Source organism: Electrophorus electricus, chromosome 8, assembly GCF_041902795.1.
Source record: "Electrophorus electricus isolate QZ-2024a chromosome 8, ASM4190279v1, whole genome shotgun sequence".
In the NCBI taxonomy this organism is placed as follows: Eukaryota; Metazoa; Chordata; class Actinopteri; order Gymnotiformes; family Gymnotidae; genus Electrophorus; species Electrophorus electricus.
Genome location: NC_137504.1, coordinates 22,429,445 through 22,450,231, shown reverse-complemented (window position 1 = coordinate 22,450,231; position 20,787 = coordinate 22,429,445). Strand labels below are relative to the sequence as shown.

The 20,787-nt window shown below is 40.8% G+C and overlaps 2 protein-coding genes, 1 long non-coding RNA gene and 1 other non-coding gene across 9 annotated transcripts; 1 reads left to right on the top strand and 3 right to left on the bottom strand.

Moving 5' to 3' along the window:
• Positions 1–1,505: 1,505 nt before the first annotated feature.
• Positions 1,506–2,721, bottom strand: LOC113591876 (uncharacterized). Its single transcript, XR_003412251.3, has 4 exons — positions 2,625–2,721; positions 2,314–2,415; positions 2,176–2,201; positions 1,506–1,671 (listed from the first exon to the last, which is right to left on the bottom strand). It is a non-coding gene; the product is annotated as an uncharacterized LOC113591876 (long non-coding RNA).
• On the bottom strand, positions 2,306–2,440 carry LOC113591881 (small nucleolar RNA SNORA57). The gene has a single exon (XR_003412253.1). It is a non-coding gene; the product is annotated as a small nucleolar RNA SNORA57 (small nucleolar RNA).
• Positions 2,722–2,907: 186 nt separating the features above from the next.
• Positions 2,908–15,870, top strand: ganaba (glucosidase II alpha subunit a). 6 transcript variants are annotated; one of them, XM_035527403.2, is made up of 25 exons: positions 2,908–3,043; positions 3,639–3,737; positions 3,974–4,082; positions 4,194–4,321; positions 4,608–4,787; positions 6,555–6,620; positions 7,707–7,770; positions 8,082–8,166; positions 8,328–8,424; positions 8,543–8,723; positions 8,974–9,097; positions 9,864–10,099; positions 10,301–10,427; positions 10,530–10,609; positions 10,836–10,976; positions 11,280–11,376; positions 11,476–11,577; positions 11,684–11,927; positions 12,068–12,132; positions 12,212–12,288; positions 12,525–12,599; positions 12,680–12,793; positions 13,354–13,466; positions 13,957–14,057; positions 14,555–15,870. In XM_035527403.2, the coding sequence occupies exons 1-25, from the start codon at positions 3,024–3,026 to the stop codon at positions 14,662–14,664; spliced, it is 2,835 nt and encodes a 944-aa protein (XP_035383296.1). In that variant the 5' UTR covers positions 2,908–3,023; the 3' UTR covers positions 14,665–15,870. The 6 variants fall into 6 exon arrangements, with proteins under 6 accessions (XP_035383296.1, XP_026888358.2, XP_035383298.1 ...); XM_027032556.3 differs by having other exon boundaries at positions 2,909–3,043; positions 7,707–7,758; XM_027032557.3 differs by lacking the exon at positions 6,555–6,620 and having other exon boundaries at positions 7,707–7,758.
• Positions 15,777–19,953, bottom strand: slc25a45 (solute carrier family 25 member 45). Its single transcript, XM_035527406.2, has 8 exons — positions 19,778–19,953; positions 19,481–19,522; positions 19,317–19,360; positions 19,033–19,104; positions 18,244–18,432; positions 17,691–17,943; positions 17,215–17,496; positions 15,777–15,914 (listed from the first exon to the last, which is right to left on the bottom strand). Exons 2-8 carry the CDS (start codon positions 19,515–19,517, stop codon positions 15,883–15,885), a joined length of 909 nt encoding a protein of 302 aa, XP_035383299.1. The 5' UTR covers positions 19,518–19,522; positions 19,778–19,953; the 3' UTR covers positions 15,777–15,882.
• Between the last annotated feature and the right edge of the window lie 834 nt (positions 19,954–20,787).

Genomic DNA, 20,787 nt, shown 5'->3' with positions numbered 1-20,787 from the left:
CATGCGTCCTGCTTTCCTTTGGTAAACATTACACTTGCACTCTTATTGGCAATAATCTTCTATAGACTGGTATTGGTAAGGTGTTTTGGCCAAATAGGTACCAAAGAAATTCTACTGGTGGTAAACGCTGAGCTGTAACCAGCAAACAGCCATGCATGTGCGCTCTGTTGTTGGAGTCAGAGTACAGTAATGGAGAGCAATGACAACACCTGCTGATCTTAAGACACGTGGGACACTACTGTGCCAGGGATAGATTGAAGTTGTTTGTAAGCACTCCAGCCCACCCAGTGGCAGTCTAAGAACCATTCCTGGAACTTCATCCGGTCCACCTGCGTTCTGTAGGTTAAAACTGGGGTGTGCCTGCAACCACAGCAGTCTATGGTGAGTGGCTGGCTGCTGAAGGCTGGAGCAGTATGCATGAGTTTTTGTCCAAAAGAAATGGGAATTGGCACATTTTTGACACAGAAAATCTCACTGTATCCCCTCCATCCCTTGGATGTCTCATCATTGGACTCGCATACTCATTGACAAAAAGGAGTCATGAGAAGGATCCAGAAAGACACTGATGCTTAAAGCAGCACAAGAGCACAATTTGGGCCTTTTTTTCAGTGCTGCAAGTTACGGGTTTCATGTGCTGGCGAAGTCAGAAAAAGTGGAACCAATGGCTCAGTACACACAATGCTTTGCTGAAATATTTATGGTGCAAGGGTGCCATGCTAAATGGATGTCAGTTGCGATCAGTGATTTAGTGGGCTGATGACGTGATTGCAGATATACAGAAAGTTCTGCCTCTGAATCCCAGTTGGCATAATAGCATGTACAGTCTCAGTCTAACCACATATGAACAATGACATGGGCATAGCTGACCACCATGGTTCATGACAGGCAGTCAGGAAACCCTCAGGTTGATGCACATGGCATAGAACTGGTTACACAAAATCCACCACAGGAAGAAACCAAAGCACACTTGGTCATTAAATGTGGTTTTGGCTGCAATCACTTGAGCCAGTCATACAATGGCTAGGCTTTACAACCTTCACTCCATGGGTGACAGCAATTAACACAGCCATGAATGATGAGAGCCCTTTGTAATTCAGTGCAAGCAGACAGCATGATCAAGCAGAATAAACCTTTTCTAGTGTCCACTGTCCTAACTGAGGACAGGGAGACCATTTGTGCTTTACCCAAATTGGCTTTATAACCTGTGAGCCAAGGTGTGTAACCAATGTCAATAATTCAGCAGCATGCACCTCCCAACTGGGTTAAGCAAGTGTACTGCCATGTTGAACCAGAAGGGTTCATCAGCTACTTCTAAACCATTTGCACCATTACAGCTTCATCCCCAGTAATGAAATGGGGGGGGGGGGTGTTAGTAAATCAATTCATTTAACATCTTCCACCAGGGTAGAGGTTTAACTGTGTAGATCAAGTGTATTGATTAGTGTTAGTGCACCATTTATTTCAACACTAAAAGCATACACCTAATGAACCACACAAACAGGAAGTATGCTTAAAGCCCTTTATTAGAAGTGCATGAAAACCCATGTCAGGCATTTGCCTACAAACCTACGGAAATATAGACCCAGCTGATCTTTAGCATAGCTGTATGATTACTGGGAAGTCCTGGCAAATCTACTTTTCATAGCCATCACAGTGAAGAGCTCCACACTCCTGTAATAAAAACAAAGTCCTGCATTACAGCCATTGCCTCATGCACTTCTCAACATGCAAATCCATGGTCACAGATGGTTCAGGACTAGTCTTACAACTTTTGAAAAAGGGTCATGTTCATAAAGTCTTAAACTATTTTAGTCAAGTCTAGCCAACATGTTTGCATACATGGTCATTTAAAGCTAGATGCATTTGATTTAAAAAATCCTAACAAGTCTACGCAGATTGGAATCAGGGCAAGTTTGCTATGGTAGTAAAGCAAATCTACACACAGTCATTTGGACATTCAAGTAAGGAACTGCTAGCTAAACCCATATTACTTCACATAGTATGTCTCAACATGGTAGCTGGCATAAGAAACCAGCTCCATGGTGACGGGATACTGTTCCTCCCGTGATTACACACATGGGCACAAAATCCCACGAGTGCCAATATGAGGAGAGTGGAGTTCGTAACAGGCCTATATCCAACTCGGATTCTCCGCAGAAGGAAAGTGATACTTACAGGCTTGCACGCTTTCGTCTTTAACACTGAAAGGAAAGCCAAAAGACGTTAATCATAAATAGCCATGATAGCATTTCTTGACTTTGAACGTTTCCAGTAGTGCCATTTTATAAACTAGGTTAGGTGTAATTCGTGTACCAGCGATTGAGGATAGAACCAGCTGATGGGAACATGCCGGTACCGAAGACATAGCACTGGCGCTTCTATTCCTCCATACATATACGCACGAGTATGGGGAAACTACGTGCATACCAAGAAAAGGAGGGTTACCCGCAAAACCCAAGAGAGCAATCTGGATTTAAAACGCGCACAGCATGCAGATCACGACGGCAGACGTGTTTCAAACTTGGAAAATCAAATTCCTTTAAGTACTCAGATATTCAAAACAGGAGTAAGAATTATTAAGCGAACCAAACGAATAGCAAGAGCCAAAACGCCCCAAAACTTACGTGTTATAAGAGAAACACATAGCCATGCCTCCCTAACGAACACGAAAGAGAACAAGCCACGCCGCGTTTGCCAGTATTTATAGACGTATTTTCGTCATCAGCGTTTGGAATAAAATAACCAATCACCAAAAGACTTCTGGCAACACTCGATGTACGTCATTTTTAGGTCTGGCTATATTATACTAGCTGCGGATTCAGTCATTTGTTTTAAGTATTAGAAAATTTATTTGAATGAAATTGTGATAGAAACGGTTTTTTTTTATCTATGTTTCACTAAAACAAGTTTAAAGATGTAGTATCCCGAATGAACAATACATCTGATTATTTTAACTCTATCTCAAAGAGACAATTCGGAACACGTGACAAAATAAGGGGCAAAGTTCATACTTGGTAGACAATATGGCGCCATCCATGGACAGGTAGAATGAATATGATTGTATTTATAATATCTTTCAAGCCGTTACATTTTTAATTGAACTGTTTGCTTAAAATGCAATTTGATGTCGTTTCTTCGTAGCATCCGAAAAGGGCTATCCTAATTATACTGCTGAATACTCAGTGGGGATACCTTTAGCAGAGCTTTAAGCAGAGCCTTTGTTTAGCTAGCTGCCACGGTAATGGTCATTCAGTTGCGCCTTCTTTGTTTTTCGAACTGTCCGGTTATCTAGTCACTTGTTACTTTGTTTTATGTTATTTTGTTTTCTAGATTCCCCAAGGGTAAGTTAAGCAAACTAGATAGCTCACTGGCTCCTAGGTGTTTTGTCTTGATTATCATTTACATGTAACAAACACCTCTGCAAAAGTCGTGTCGTACAACTAAGCCTATCCGTTATTTAACAGTAATGATGTGTATTAGTAAATGTGTGTGGTTCTTGTCTTGGCAGTCGCTTCATCCTTACATATAATTTAGTCCCACTGTGTTACACTTTTTAGTAACGCTGTTTAGCACCAGAAATGCTTTATATGATTGACATTTGTAACGGCGTTATGTTTAAGACCTGTGTTGTATTCTAGAATGGTACCTGTGCTGGTGGCGCTGCTGTTTCTCTGTCTCTGTGCTGAGGCTGTGGACCGCAGCAACTTCAAAACATGCGATCAGAGTTCCTTTTGCAAGTCAGTAAAGAATGACATACAATTAATATCCTGGACAACAAAAATACTTTGCACTTCTACTTTTATTCTAGTGGCTTCAGAATAGTGCTCCCAGTTGACTGGGAGGTTCTAGTTTAATATTCTCACATTCTAACAATGGTTTACTAATGTATTTCATTTGTCCTGCTTCTAGCTGTGTTTTAACTCGTGTGTGTGTGTGTGTGTGTGTGTGTGTGTGTGTGTGTGTGTGTGTGTAGGCGTCAAAGGGAGCTGAAACCAGGTCAGTCTCCATACAGAGCTCTGCTAGATACCCTGGAGCTCAGTGACTCCAGGATCACCCTGCAGCTCATCAATGACATTAATAAGGTCAGAGGGTCATGCAGCACCCTCAGCTTCATGTTGTGCACATTATTCCTGTCTTTAGCAGGAACAACATACTAGCATAAAAGTATCCATGTTTGGTGTGTGTCTTCACAGGTTCGCCTGCTGCTGGAGCTGTATAGGCTGCAGGGCAACATGACGCGTGTTAAAATTAATGAGCTGAAACCTCTCAGACCTCGTTATGAGGTTCCTGATGTCCTCATCGCTGACCCCCCTGCTGAACCGTGAGTCCACGTCCATGAGTACATGGACACAGTACCCAACTGTATGACTAAATGCTGGTGCCAATGGGGAAACAACGGAGCTTTTCGTTCATGGAAGCCGCCTTATATTCTAAAAGTTCCATATTCGTGCTCTCGAAAGATCTTGGCATCACTCTGAGTGTAATTTGTCCAAAAATCATCTCTTTAGTTTAAAGCTATTGATAGACTATCTCAGTTAAGGCCCAATAATCTGCAGCGAAAGGAACTGTTTTTGAATTTTTGAACTGTTTTGAATCTGTTGTGACAGCATGGCGGTGGTGTCCCGGGACGAGAACGGCGTGGTGCTGTCACTTGGGCCAGATGAGCAGCGGCTCATTGTCAGTGCCCAGCCCTTCCGCCTTGACATCGTGGAGGGTCCCCAGGTGCTGCTCTCCCTTAACTCCCGTGGCCTGCTGTCCTTCGAGCACCTGCGTGTACGCAAGGACACGTGAGTTTCCCACCCCCACAATATACACACACACACACACACACACACATACACACATACACACACTCCTTATAACACGTATTGATGAAGTAGCCAAGTTGGTAATTTGAACCTAGATGACCAGTAGGGAATCCAGTTCTTGGGGAATCCAGGCCCTGAACTGGCAAATGAGGTCAGTCTTTAGGGGCATTCACCTGTCTATTTAATTCTGAGGGATTTCTTTTAGGCTCAGAAACACTAACATTGAGTCAGTTGTCATAGGGCAACCAGAAATATCAATATGTTCATATTCTTGCACAAACAGCAATACCTAATCATGGTAGGAGCAGTAGTACTGCATAGTGCTGAGCACTGTTTATGCAGATATGTCAGAACGACTGTGCTCATAAGTGCTCAGACATGTCAGAATGAGTGAGCTCATAAGTGCTCAGACATGTCAGAATGAGTGAGCTCATAAGTGCTCAGACATGTCAGAATGAGTGAGCTCATAAGTGCTCAGACATGTCAGAATGAGTGAGCTCATAAGTGCTCATAAGTGGCACTATGTATTCATCCCCAAGGACTGGAGTTGGGGCTGTTCTGTTGTCAGTTGCTTCCCTAGTGTTGTCCAATCAATGAACATTTCTATAGTAGATGACTTAAAGGTCAGTTGAGAGTTCACACAAGGAAAACAAATCATTGGTGTGAAAATGCCCTTTTCTACTGTGGATGGGAATACACAAGTGCATTACCATTTTCACCAAGCCAGTGGAAAAAACAGTATTCCTTTCCATGCAATTTACAAACCCCAAACCAGCAATCTCCACGTCATTCTCATTCTCTCAAATATTTTGTCCAAGGTAACTGCCAGATCCTTCGGTGTTTAGTGGATAGTAACATAGAACTTATCATTCTTGGTGGTGTTTTTAACTGTAATTGAATAAAGAATCAAAGGGTCCCAAGTTTCTGAGTGTTGGCAGGCTGCAAAAAGGGTTCTGGGTAATTGAAGATGGCTAATTGCTGTTAGGCCTTTGTGGGTTTTTATCCATGTTTCACTAATAAGTATCACTATCCCAACGGCGCATATGGGAGCGTGCTCTGTGGCCTTTGGGTTAATGGTACATTTTAACCTGTTGGATTAGTATATAAAAGCATGTTTTTAACGTATGCCAGCCTATATAACTGTTTTATGTAGTGTAGGTTTCTATCGTTGTGCAGTTGTTAAGTATTCCGGTACGTCTCACTCTTGGTCTTTAGCAGTGTGGCTCAGGGCACACATCCCACCAAACTGCTTTGCTGGAGCACTGAGCTCCTGTTGGTGCTGCTTGAGACTTCTTTCTGAATCGCCTCCAACCATTTGAGGCAGAGAGGACCAAGAGCACAGCTGTGGATTTGGGAGTGTGTGGAGGCTGCGTTATGAAGGCACGTGACGTGATATGTCGATTCAGTGCTGCTACTGCTGTCTTTGCTGTTTGTTATTGCCGGGTTACCGTGTGCGCCGCGTGGTCATCACACGCGAGGTTGTTTCACAAATGCCAAATGGATTCCCTCAGTGGAAAGTCAGTGGAAAATGATTCCCTTGAACACATTTGCTTCCCTACAACTTCTTGTTCATTAGCCACATTATCCTCCTGATCAAGTTAGTGTTTGCCAAAATGTTTGCGTAACAAACACTCATCATTTTGTCTTCTTGCTTCCCTTTTTTGGTTTTCTCTCCCTCCCCTTGTTCTTACCATTCCTGGACTCTCTCCTTTTCTCTCCCTGTCTACCCCCTTCCCCCCTCCCCAGCATCTCCCATAAAATAACTAGCACAGTCAGTAGCATGTGGGACTCGATCAAGAACGTTTTCTCTAGGTAACGTCCCTTTGGTCTGCTTCTTCATCGTGCGTGTGCGTGCGGGTGTGCCTGCATGTGTGAGCATGTGTCTGAATGATCCTGTCTGATTGTTTCTTCTGTAAAGTGCAATTAAAACTGTCGTGAGCTGTGTCAATAGTGGTTTCTAGTCAAGTTAATGGTAAATGTTAATGTTCAAAAGGAGGAGTGTTAAAGCATCACAAAGAGCATGAATAGGTTGGAATTATGGCATATTGCCTTATTCCTTTGGCACCTGCTGACTTTTCTAAAGCAGCTTTGCTTGGGGTAAGAGTTGGTGTTTAAACTGACCGCTCTGTCATGATTTTTGAGACAAGATGGGAAAAGCAGCAACAATAAACATCCAAAACATCAACTAATAATACATAAGTGCCCTGTGTTTTTCCAACACCTTTACCAGCATAGATAGATCATCGCTGTCACCATGATAAACACACAATTTAGTTTGTTATTAATAAAATATAAAACTTTTATTGTAGCATTTTTTTTTAAAGTATACAGAGTATGGAGCTACATGTTACATTTTGAATTTGGTTGCACATGTGATGTTATGTTTTTGCATGTCCAAAAAAACAAACAAAAAAACCCCAAACCCACATGCTGTGGAATTTGGCATGCATGGTTAATACAGTCCATCCTTCACATGAAAGAGCTTGGACTTCAGCCTGGGCAGATCTAAGCCTCAGTGGTCAGCCATGTTTTTAAATGGACATTTCACTCTGTAACATATGAGACAAGTTGTCGATGTGAAAGTAAAGACTTAAACTTCAGAGGAAATCAGTCTGTTAACTTTCCTGTTCTCTTACTAGTTATTTCAAATAAATGCATGGACACTGCAGGTGTAATAAGCAAGTCATAGTTGCGCGGAAGGCATGAAGCACAACTGCGGTTAAACGCAACATTCAACACCCGTGTATCCGAAGCAGAGCGTCATATTTCAGTCGCAGCGGTGGGGTGGCCAGAGGGGGTTATTCAGCATGATGCATGTGCCAGGTTGACTGAAGAAAAAAAAAAAGCATTTCAGAAACTAAGCCAAGATTTCATGACATGACATGACGTGTGTTTCAGCAAACATGAGCCCAACACAGAGGAAAACGGAAGGCCAGAGAATACAGAGAAGGTAGATGATAAGGTGTGTGTGGTGGTTTTATCTGGTGTCTGAATGTGTGTGTGTGTGTGTGTGTGTGTGTGTGTGTGGGGAGAAATGGGGGCTGATCCCATTTTAAGACCCTAGACCTATGTGAGCTCATGAGCTTACTCTTCCTTATGTTGCATGGGACTTGTGTTCATCTTCTATTTTTATATATATATATATATATATATATATATATATATACACACACACACTGATTCAGATATGTTTGTTTACTTTTCAAATTAAGCTTAATATAAATACCTTCTAAGAAATATGTATTACCACCCTACATGGTCTGTGTATCTCAGGATGGCCAGGAAGTGAGCGAGGAGGAAGATAAGCCTGGCATGTGGGAAGAGACGTTTAAAACCCACAGTGACTCAAAACCCAATGGTACACACACACACACACACACACACACACACACACACACACACACACGTGTTATCACAGAGGTTATTTATGCTGCAGACGCACTGAGTTGTATTAATACCTTCCATAATTAATTTTTGTCCTGTTTTATTCAGCCACTGTTCCTTCATTTTGCTTTCCAGGACCAACTTCCATCAGTTTAGATTTCTCTTTTCCTGGTGTGGAGCACGTGTACGGCATCCCGGAACATGCGGACACTCTTAAACTCAAGAACACAGAGTAAGATTTTTTTTTTTTTTAATTAATCGCGATTTGTAATTAACTAACCAGACACGCTTCAGTCAACAAGTAGCGCACATGTTGACTGCTGTGTGCCGGACACTTCCTGTGCTCTCAGTGGGGGTGACCCGTATCGCCTGTATAACTTGGACGTGTTCCAGTATGAGCTGCACAACCCCATGGCCCTGTATGGCGCCGTACCTGTCCTCGTATCCCACAATTCCCAGCGCACCATGGGCATCTTCTGGCTCAACGCAGCCGAGACCTGGGTGGACATTAGCTCCAACACAGCAGGCGAGGTGAGACACTGCCGCCTGGTGCCTTCCTCCTCCTCCTCCTCCTCCTCCTCCTCACTAGGGACTGTTTTCTTGTAATTATTGTTTGGTGGTGGTGGTGATTTGTCCATTGCTTTTATGTTGTGTTTCATACAGTATAACAATATAACAAATAATGTGCACCCTCATACGGTATTGCGATATTTTCTCTCTCTCTCTCTCTCTCTCTCTCTCTCTCTCTCTCTCTCTCTGGGTGGATGGGGGTGTGCTGCAGACAGGTTCAAGTGATGCCCCTCAGACAGACGTGCGCTGGGTTTCGGAGAGCGGCATTATCGACGTCTTCATTATGCTCGGACCCAGACCCAATGACGTCTTCGCACAGTATGCCTCATTGACAGGTGCACATGTGCAAATACACACAGAAAACACAGCTTAAGGAAATGTACTTACTGAAATGAGAACACACAAGCACTCACACATTGCACCTTACTAACTGAACATACAAATGTATGCACACATACTATTGGTCACCTGCTTAATCTATCGGCTGCTTAATTGGACAAATTAAGTTCCATCTTGCCAAAATCAGCATAATCTGGGTTTTTTTGGGGGGGGGGGGGGGAGGTTAGTGAATTTGTTTTCATTTTTAAAATACTTGTGGACATTTATCACATTTATTTAGTGGGTAAATTTTTTTTTTCCCAGGAAAAGTACACTGCAGACTGCAGATCAGATCTGCTTAAGCAAGCAAATAACAGACAATGACTGTTAAATAAATGTTCAAGTGTAGCAATTTTGTGTCTCATTTATTATAATGTAATTGTTTCATAACATGCAAGAAACATCAACTTTGATATCAGCATTATATATCGCTGCACTTTACATATCAGCATCAGCCTTTAGAAAGCTGTACTGGACACACACACTCTCTCACACACACACACACACTCTCACACACTCACACACACACTCTCGGACACACACACACACTCTCGGACACACACACACTCTCATACACACACACTCTCAGACACACACACACACTCTCTCACACACACACACACATACTCTCACTCTCACACACACACACACTCTCACACACACACAGAGAGGTGTACTGTGGTTCATTTGTTGCCTGTGTCCCTCCTCCCTCCGCTGGGCCAGGCACGCAGGCCTTCCCCCCACTCACCGCGCTCGGCTACCACCAGTGCCGCTGGAACTACAACAACCAGGAAGACGTGAAGGCCGTGGACCAGGGCTTCGATGAGCACGACATTCCCTACGACTTCATTTGGCTGGACATCGAGCATGCCGACGGCAAGCGCTACTTTACCTGGGACCCACAGAACTTCCCCCAGCCCAAAGAGATGCTGCAGGGACTCATGGACAAGAAACGGAAGGTGTGGGGGTGTGTGTGGAGGTGTAGGTGGGTGGGTGGGACTGCTTCTCCTTGCACTGCAGGCCAATTTAGATTTCAGATTTGCAGTTGTCTAGTAATAACATTGTTGGTATTTATTTAAGGTAAATTGTTCAAGTATCTAATTTTTTGTTTTTTGTTTACTAGTATTTACTAGTCATTTAAACTACCAATTTTTTCTCAGATGGTCACCATCGTCGATCCCCACATCAGAGTGGACAGTGGCTACAAGATTCACAACGAGCTCCGCTCCAAAAACCTTTATGCTAAGAACAAAGATGGTGCAGACTTTGAAGGCTGGTGCTGGCCAGGTTGATTAAGTCTATCGACTATCACGTACACAGCCTACTTAAGGTCTGTCTTGGTTCGCCATACGAGAAGCATGAAACCTACATGTTCTCTTCTCTTAAAAGGAAACTCTGGCTACCCTGACTTCACCAACCCTGAAATGAGAGAGTGGTGGGCGAGCAGGTTCTCCTACAACCAGTATGAGGTAGGGACCTCTTCACTGCTGAGCAACTGCTTCTGTCGGTGGCCGTTTTGCCTTTGGATAAGCTCTTCCTGCCTAAGCTCCAATTCGAGCCATTACCACAGAAAACCTTGAAAAAGGAGCTCCTGAATTTTTTAGAAGTATCCCAAACTAACCCTTGCCCCCAAACTAAGAACAAAAGTGCTTCCCCCGAGTTGGCCTCGAGCCCTGACCCCGTTCTTTTGCTCAGGGCTCCATGGAGAACCTGTACACGTGGAATGACATGAACGAGCCGTCGGTGTTCAACGGGCCAGAGGTGACCATGCACAAAGACGCGCTCCACGGCAGCTGGGAGCACCGAGACTTGCACAACATCTATGGCCTCTATGTGGTGAGCCAGCAGAGCGCGCTGGGCTACTGCTCGATGGTTCAGACAGGGCCTAGGGTAAACACTGGGGATGGATGGATGGATGGATGGATGGATGGATAAAGGGAGGAAGGAGGGAGAGAATAGGAGCACAAAGTTCACTTTAAGCTCTTTAAGCAGACAAGAATATGTGAAGGTATAGTGGGTATATATGCATGTGTAACTGGGCCTCCATATATAGGCAGAGGATCAGGGCTGCAGGACACAACTGTGGTTTCAGGGCTCTACGCTGTCTGTCTGCCAATGGCTTTGTTCTCCTTCTTTCAGCAAAAGGCAACCGCTGAAGGCCTGATCCAGCGCTCCGGCGGCGTGGAGAGGCCCTTCGTTCTCACCAGAGCCTTTTTCGCAGGATCTCAGCGCTACGGTCCGTCTCGGCCCTCAGTGTGTGGGTCTGAACGAGATTGCTCGAGTCACTTTATGCAAGCTTCTTTGCCTCTGCCCTCATGTTCCGCTCGGTTTCCAGGGGCGGTATGGACAGGTGATAACGCAGCCGAGTGGGGCCATCTGAAGATCTCCATACCCATGTGTCTGAGTCTGGGATTAGTAGGCATCTCCTTCTGTGGAGGTAATTCAGTGATTTCCAGCCCAACGATTCCCACCAAACGACAGGGTTAAAAACAAGGTGCCCAGTCTGATTTGTCCTCTCTCTCCTGCCCTGCTTCCTTGTTTAGCTGACATTGGGGGTTTCTTTAAGCACCCTGGCCCCGAGCTGCTGGTGCGCTGGTACCAGGCAGGAGCGTACCAGCCGTTCTTCCGAGGCCACGCCCACATGGACACCCCGCGGCGCGAGCCATGGCTGTTTGGCCCGGACAACACAGCCCTGATCCGCGAGGCCATTCGCCAGCGCTATGCCCTTCTGCCCTACTGGTACCAGCAGTTCTACAATGCACACCGCACCGGGCAACCAGTCATGAGGTGAGCCTCTCTGACATTAAACGGAGTAAATAAGATATAAAATACCATTGAATTGAGACCAGTAAAATCTTTATTTATTTTTAATAAACAATTTCTCTTACTCTGCCTCTCACACACACCCCTCCCTTGACCTTACCCAGGGCTTTGTGGGTAGAGTATCCTGAAGATCAAACCACTTTTGCCATTGAGGATGAATACTTAATTGGTGAGCAAAGATGGTAGACCCGTACTAATGGAGATTTTAGAGATGATTTTATATTATTGACCACCTTTCTTCTGAACAGGTAAAGATCTGCTGGTGCATCCGGTTACTGATGAAGGTGCCAAGGGAGTCACCGCCTACTTACCTGGGAAAGGAGAGGTGTGACAGAGCTCAGCAGTTAATTTTGTGTGTGTGTGTGTGTGTGTGTGTGCTTGTATATATTTTATATAAAAAATGTCAAACAGTGGAAAGTCAGTTATGTCTTTCCTGTACTATTGTGGGTACTATTAGAGTACTTTTTAGGCCTCTTATCTGCCATGTCATACTATAATAGTGCTGATATAATAGTGTAGATGGAGTAACTGCTTACAATCTGTTCTGTCCCGTTTTTCCAGATCTGGTATGATGTCCACACATTCCAGAAACACAAGGGGGCCCAGAACCTTTACATTCCAGTCACCATGAGCTCGGTAATTCAGGAGTGTTTCTGTCTATCTGTCTGTGTGTCTAAACTACCCTGTAACTCTTTCACTCCTGATTCTCATGGTAGATTCCAGTGTTCCAGCGCGGCGGCTCCATCATCAGTAGGAAAGGCCGCGTGAGGAGATCCTCCACCTGTATGGAGAATGACCCCTACACCCTCTACGTAGCCCTTAGCCCTGAGGTAAACCTACTGCAGGGGACACCACCGGTACGACCGTTTTCACTCTGGGTTGAACGACTGCACCGTTTATAACCAAAACAAAGCCATGTCCTAGTCTACTATTTTAAACAAAAGTTTCTAAGCCTCACCATCCTAACAGTGACGTTTGGCAGTGGCAGCACCTGGCCGTTGGGCGTTTTGTTAAAATGACGGAAGGATGGTGCTCAGTACTGTAGTGCAGGATGACCTGCTGAGGAGAAGCGTCACCTTTCAGCAGTACTATTCTAAAAATTATTCTTCAATCATCTAACCAACCAGAACTCCCTGCAGAACAAAAATCACTACTAAATGCAAACATGTTAATAACATGTCAATAAACACGTTAGGTGAAAAAATACTCTTGCTAGGGACTGTATGTTTAAGAGAACACTGAGTTCCCCCTAAGGCTACCTTAACTTAACATGGAGTTGGGGGTCTGGTTTTGCATTGTTGGTCTTAACTGCTTATACCTTACCTGCCAGACCTCACATGCCTGAATCATATTTATTCTGTAAAAGTGTCTAACATTGTTGTCCTGCCAGGGGACAGCTGAAGGAGAGCTCTACATCGATGACTTCCACACCTTCAACTATCACAAAGAGAAGCAGTTCATCTGTAGGCGGCTGCACTTTTCTGATAATGCACTTACTTCCAGGTGTGGGGCGCTGTCTTGTTGCTACACACACGCACTCATACACACTCACACAAACAAACAATGCTCATGTCCAGCACTTTTCAGGCAGTGGATCTCTCTGGTGTATATTATAGGAGGATTTATTAAAAATCAAATTGGCTCACGTGCAGAAAAACTGATGAGATTCATTTTAGAGTTCACTATCTAAATGGAATTTTTTATATGCAAGAATAATTGAATTGTCTAAAATAACTGAATATGTCTAAAAATTGAATGGACATATGCGGGGGTGGGGGTTTAGGGCGTTAAATGAGAAAAACCTTCAAAGTACAAGCATTTGTCATTTGGCTTTTCTCAGTGTGAAGTCTCTGGGAGTCTTTTAAATTTGTCATTGAAGTGCCCGATCCAACATCTGAATGACATGATTTTTGTATTGTGATCTAGTCAGCATCCAGTTTTGCTTTAGGCCATTTTCTCATCATACGGTACATCCCCCCCCCCCCCCCCTCAGTAATCTTGCCCCAGACTCAAAGTTCACAACCGCAGCATGGATAGAGAAGGTGTTCATTCTGGGAGCCCCTCGCCCTGCTTCTGTTTCTCTGACGACTGCAGGTCAGTGACTTCTTAGTCTATCTTTAATTCTCATACACACGCGTGTGGCCTGGACTAGGAGTGTTGACATATTGGTAACGGTGATAATTGAAATATTGATAATATGCTAATAATGCACGTGTAATAATATAAGTAATCCACTGCCAGTAACTAAGGCAGATTTTCGCATGGTAAACTTGGAAATTTACTAGGCTTGAATCACCATATGATTTTCAAGGTAGTGACAAGTGAGTCGTGTTGTGGTCTGAAATAATAAGGGAAAAGAGAACACAATAATATAATTTAGCATTATAGCTACGTTCATAGCCATGATGAACATGTAGTGAAAGTCTGATATACCAACCCTAGCCTTTCTCTTTAAAAAATGTACACAGAAGAAAGTTGTTGACACCTTTTCATTGTACAGTTTGTTTCATGTGTGTAGTGCAATGCATTTAATAGTTTGTCACACAATTTCCCAGTTAATAAAAATATGATACATTATTATTGAAATGTAGATGGAAAGGAGTCTGCTGTGGAGTTTGAGTTTGATTCTGCTGCATCAGTGTTAATTCTGCGCAAGCCTGGAGTCAACGCAGGGGCTGACTGGACTGTGCTGCTGCAGTAACCCCGAGGCGTATGCATCTGATCTCGCGCGCACACACAGTGACTACAGTACCAGAAGTGAGGGCACAAACTTTCTGACTAATACATTATCTTTTTGTCTCACACCCACCTACACATGGAGTGATTTGGCATTAGCAATGTGAGATATGAGATCATCCATTAAAGAGATTTAATCCATTAAAGAAATGGATGTAAATTCCTTTTGTATCATTGTCTTCACTGGGCTCTTTCAATTAACTGCTAGACAGTTAATTTATTTTAGCAAAATTTGCTTAAGTTTTAAACCAGAGAAGTAGCTATAGAGCTTGCTGGTAGTTTAATGGAGTTGTCTCCAATTACAAGTGAACAAATTTGACACTCAGATGCATAAAAATGACATTAAATATGAAACATGGAACCTTTTTATGCTGATACAATACATTTTCTGTCATAAAAGATGTTGCGATATTTTCCCCAAAATCATTGCTTAAATATTACATTGTTCAATTATTAATGTGAAGTAAATGGCCTCAAACATAACCCCTACATTATTTGAGATATTTACTAACCTCACCCTGGTTTACTCTTTTATATTATTTCTGTTCCACTGCTGAACTCCCAAAATAACTTTAATAGAATTGACTAGAGATACTTAATAGTAATTGACTAGAGATACATAATTCTTGTGCGTTTCCTGATTAGTCTGATTTGTATTTACCTTCTTGGACATCCTTCTGTTTTCATGTTTTCTGTTCACAGTTAAAGAACAGGTGTGGTTTTAGCTGCTTAAAATGCTGAAAGCACTGATCTCTCTGATCAACAAATTTATAGTTTCAGGATGCACACAGCTTCTCAGTCACTGAAAACTGCAGACATTTGATTAAACAGGATTACAATCGCTCAATTATGGTGGTGTTATGAATGGGTAAGAACAGCTCTGTAAATTCAGAAGTTTTATAATCACCTGACTTTGTGGAGTAACAGACAGGAATGAGTAATTTAGTTGCAGATACTATACACAAATCTTTAGTGACAAAATTGTTAGCATGCACCAGAATTACAAATTAAATGGTTTATGGAAAAAGTAGCATAACCAGGGATTTGATTATTGGTTATGTATGTTAAGATGTCATTTTAACATGTTCTTGTTGCATTGGTAAATCTGGCTCACTGTGTTAATGTCTGTTTCCTTGGCGAATGGATGAAATAAAGATGCTATGTCCCATCAGCTATGTGACTTTCATTTCATTAGAACACCTCTAATGGCTATATCTGCAAGATAACCAAAAAAAATGTGATTCTTTATAGGTGACTACACAGGTTCAATGCTTGGCAGCATAAAAAATTCTAATTTTGCATGTAATGCCTTTATATGATTATTATAAACTAGCTTAACACTGTTGTGATGATTATATGTTTCATCAAGTATACTATTAATTATAATATATATATATATATATATATATATATATATAATATATATATATAATGTATTTATATATATATATATAATGTATTTATATATATATATATATAATGTATTTATATATATATATATATAATGTATTTATATATATATATATATAATGTATTTATATATATATATATATAATGTATTTATATATATATATATAATGTATTTATATATATATATATATATATATAATGTATATATATATATATATATATATAATGTATATATATATATATATATATAATGTATATATATATATATATATATAATGTATATATATATATATATAATGTATATATATATATATATATATAATGTATATATATATATATATAATGTATTTATATATATATATATATATATAATGTATTTATATATATATATATAATGTATTTATATATATATATATATAATGTATTTTTATATATATATATATATATATATAATGTATTTATATATATATAATGTATTTATATATATATATATATAATGTATTTATATATATATATATATATATATAATGTATTTATATATATATATATATATAATGTATTTATATATATATATATATAATGTATTTATATATATATATATAATGTATTTATATATATATGTATATAAATAATATTTAGTTATATATATTTATATATATATATTTATTTATATTTATATATATTTATATTTATTTATATACATATATAATTTATTTATATATATAATATATGTATATAAATAATATTTAGTTATATATATTTATATTTTATATTTATATATATTTATTTATATTTATATATATTTATATTTATTTATATACATATATAATTTATTTATATATATAATATATGTATATAAATAATATTTAGTTATATATATTTATATTTTATATTTATATATATTTATTTATATTTATATATATTTATATTTATTTATATACATATATAATTTATTTATATATATTATATATAAGGCAGAAGCCAAACATTCAGCTTTACTACCACGCTCCGACAGAACAGTTAATCAACCATCATGAGGTTACTACGTTGGCAGTATGAGTAGATGCCTCCTGGGCATGCACACACCCTCGGGATCAGATCTCACCCCCTGTAGGTGGCGCAGTCATGCACTTCATCAGTATCTCATAGACGAGGAAGGTGATGGCGTTGACAGGGAAAGCTCGCAGGCTGTTCAGGAGGAGCCCCTTGAAGAACACCCGCACACCCTCTTCCCGCACACTGGTGGTGATGCAGTGCATGACCCCCATGTATGTTCGGCCGCCAGCCCCGGACATTTGGAGCCGAGCCTTTATTACGTCCATAGGCGTGGCACAACCCCATGTGATCACACCGGCGATTCCTCCGGCCATTAACACGGTAGGGGTACCTGGCATGAACACACGTGACCACAGGTGACCACCACCACAACACCTTCAGCCACGAAGGAACACTGCCTCCGAAGTGGCACTTGGCACAGCATAATTAAACCAGTCCGATTATATGTAGACGTTACACCAGCAGCTAAACAGTGACAAACAGAGGATGCTTCTGTCATTTCCCCCCCTGCCTCTGCACACTCACTGGGTTGCGTTCCTTCCTCGGTCAGCAGCCTGCAGGTGATCTCGTAGGGCAGGAAGTAAAGGCCAAAGCAGGGGACGTCACGCAGGATGAGAGCCCCTGCTCCCCTGAACAGGCCCCTGACCCCATCCTCTCTGAAGATGACAGCCAAGCAGTGCATAGGGCCACGGTACTTAGCCATGGCCCGCTCCGGGCGGCTTTCGGTTAGGTTCTGAAGACGCACCTTCACCAGGTCAACAGGCGCTGCGACCAGCACCTGGTTGCAGATGAGTGTGTGGCAGGAGAGTTTCATTTTTAATTAAATATAATTACATTTAATTTATTGAATGTTTTATCCTAAAATGTAAAATATAATTACTTCATTCATCTCACAAGTAATTTGTCTTAGGCATGAGAAATGCCACATAAATTGCACGGTCCACTAAAGCAGTCAGAAATTCAGTACCTTTACAAAGACATTTTTAATGTAAATGCATTTTTTAAAAAGAACAAAGTTTAGTAGTGCACAGGACATGTGTAACACCTTTGTAACAGGATTTAATAACGTGACAAACACCTGAGTCAATCCAGAGAAGCATCCAGCTATGTAGATGGTCAATATTGGTGCCTTGTTGCCTTGGATGCGTTCCCTGCGTTGTGATTGGGTGAGGTAATCCAAGGCATTGCTATAAGAACCAAAGGCCAGCGCGTTGCTTATGGCGATAGTGAGGACAGGGAAGGCCATACCCTTGTAGAAACCATGGAACTAAGCATGCAAAGATAAACAGGCCAGAATGAAGACAGGTTCATCATCATCAAGTCACTGATTAACTTTTATGCAACTTGGGTTGTAACAGATCGTTATGCTGTAATTCAGCCTGCCACGAGCAACGCAGGGAGATTTCTTTACACAGGCGTAATTAATGTTCAGTCATCTTCTGGAATTCACTAGAAGTTTACACAGTATAAATGCTGTGGTAAAATATTTGGCCTTTGATGTGTATAATGTGTAACAGATCAATGAAGGCAAATATTCTGTGATATTTGAAGCCACTGTCATCATGGCATATTTAATAATTGGAGACAATTCCTTGAGAAGCCCCACAAGGATCAGTGTAGCATCCTGCTCAGTCATGGCTGACGATGTGAAAAAAAGTGATCAAACTTTAGGGTCGTCGGGTTGCCGGCCACCAAGTGCTGTTTCTAGAGCTCTGATAATAAAGGGCGCAAATGTACATCCTTCAGCTTTATAACAAAGCAAAGCACAAGGTTAGCACTTTAGGACTGTAAAGGCACAGTGTGTACATTCAACCAAATGTGCCGAGTCCATACAAAAAGTCCAAATTCCAGTGATTTTGATACTCACCCCTTCATGTTTGTACGTCCGTACCACACAGTCAAATATCCCTTTGTAGGTGGATTGGGTTTGGAGGCGCACCTACATATAATGTATATAGTTAGGCTAAATGTTGATGAGCACAAATAAGGCACCTTAATGTGTAAAAAAAAAAAAAAAAAAAAAAAAAAAAAAATATATATATATATATATATATATATATATATATATATATATATATATATATATATATATATATATATATTTTTATTTTTTATTTTTTTATTATTTATTTATTTTTTTTTAAACTCCACCTTCACAGTGTCCATGGGATGTCCTACAGCCAGCCCTACTGCGCCTGAGACACAAACTAATTCAGTGCTTTCTGACAGACAACAGGCAGATTACTTGCCAACAATAATCCTACACGAAGGCCCTCATCTGCTATGTGGAAGTAACAGGCGAATTGTAAACCCACCTGAAATCCATCCTGCAATGAATTCCACAAACGGCATGGTACCTATCGAAGCCAATGAAACGATGTTTTCCCCCTCGGTTTGCAAAACTATACATTTGAACCAACTATTGTAGGCTATACGCATTGCAACACAATGTTTCAGTTAAGAGGTGCATGGAAATGAATAGCTCAACTAAAACAAATTAAAGATGATATATATAGACTGAAGTGCTTTTAGGGGAGATACATGTTTAGAGAAGATCAGTGATTTGTCGCTGGTGAACTAGCGTTAGGGACCCAAAAATATTGTGCTCTTACCTCATTTCAAGTAGTTGGAGAATGGTAGGTTAACGAAGTTAGGTCACAGTAGGATAATGTATCGTTTTCATATAAGAATAGCGCGGCTAAGGTCGCTTTCTCGCATATTAGTCCTTTACCTTAGTCCGAATCATGGTGAAATTGACACTTTTACTTGCTGCTACAGTAATTTAAGAATAGAAAATATGCCGAGGGGCGTACGAAAAGGGGAGGGCTGGGAAAATGTTTGAAAGCTTATTCATTGGACAGAAAACGTTGAAATTTATTAACATCTCTGTGTAACTATTGAACGCCGTTGTACCACATGAATCTGTTATATATATTGTGTACATCCTACGCATAAAGACGAAATTTCGCGTGATAAAGAATAGTATCAATGAAATCAATACCAATTAATACCCCAATACACGTTTCTGCGGTAAAAATAAAACAAAACAAAATCGGTAGGATATTTTTCGGATTTATGTTGTTGTGCAGATACAGCAGCCATACATCTAATACAAAGCACAACACAATTCAATGGCTATTTTGCATGTAAGTGGTGGAGACACCACGTAAATCTGTTTTCGGTCAAGTTAAGTACTCAGTAACTTATTAAGAGTACCCAGATAAAACTAACAGTGAAAAAAACATTAGAAAATAAGTAACATATAATTAAGTGAAAGAAACGTCTCCTCTTAAAGGTGCCATATAATACATTTATTCCGTATTTTACACGCCCGTTTACAACCATATGATTTTAACAGACTGACTAGATGTCCTGGCAAATGACAATTGTTCCACTTCAGTGGTGGAGAAGCTAATGTCATTTTCCATTGTCTCTTTACCCCTGAGAATCAAATAGGCTCTTTCTGTTTTGCACCTTTTGAGACAGATAGAAGTTAAGGAGCTCTGTTCTGATTGGCTGTTATGTACTGTGCCTCATTCTAAAGCACTCAGAACAGAAATATGCCGGAGAACTGCAATGTAAGTGGCGCTGTAGGCTGAATGGGGAAAGATAGGTAACAAAC

Excerpts from the sequence above, each read along its gene's own strand:
- ganaba (XM_035527403.2), top strand. The coding sequence starts at position 3,024 with ATGGCGCCATCCATGGACAG. Across the intron at positions 6,621-7,706 it reads ATCAAGAACGTTTTCTCTAG|CAAACATGAGCCCAACACAG; the intron begins GTAACGTCCCTT and ends CGTGTGTTTCAG. Across the intron at positions 11,928-12,067 it reads ACCGGGCAACCAGTCATGAG|GGCTTTGTGGGTAGAGTATC; the intron begins GTGAGCCTCTCT and ends GACCTTACCCAG.
- slc25a45 (XM_035527406.2), bottom strand. The coding sequence starts at position 19,517 with ATGCCGTTTGTGGAATTCATTGCAGGATGGATTTCAG. Across the intron at positions 17,944-18,243 it reads GCTTCTCTGGATTGACTCAG|GTGCTGGTCGCAGCGCCTGT; the intron begins GTGTTTGTCACG and ends ATCTGCAACCAG. Across the intron at positions 15,915-17,214 it reads GACTGCGCCACCTACAGGGG|ATATAGCCATTAGAGGTGTT; the intron begins GTGAGATCTGAT and ends GTTATCTTGCAG.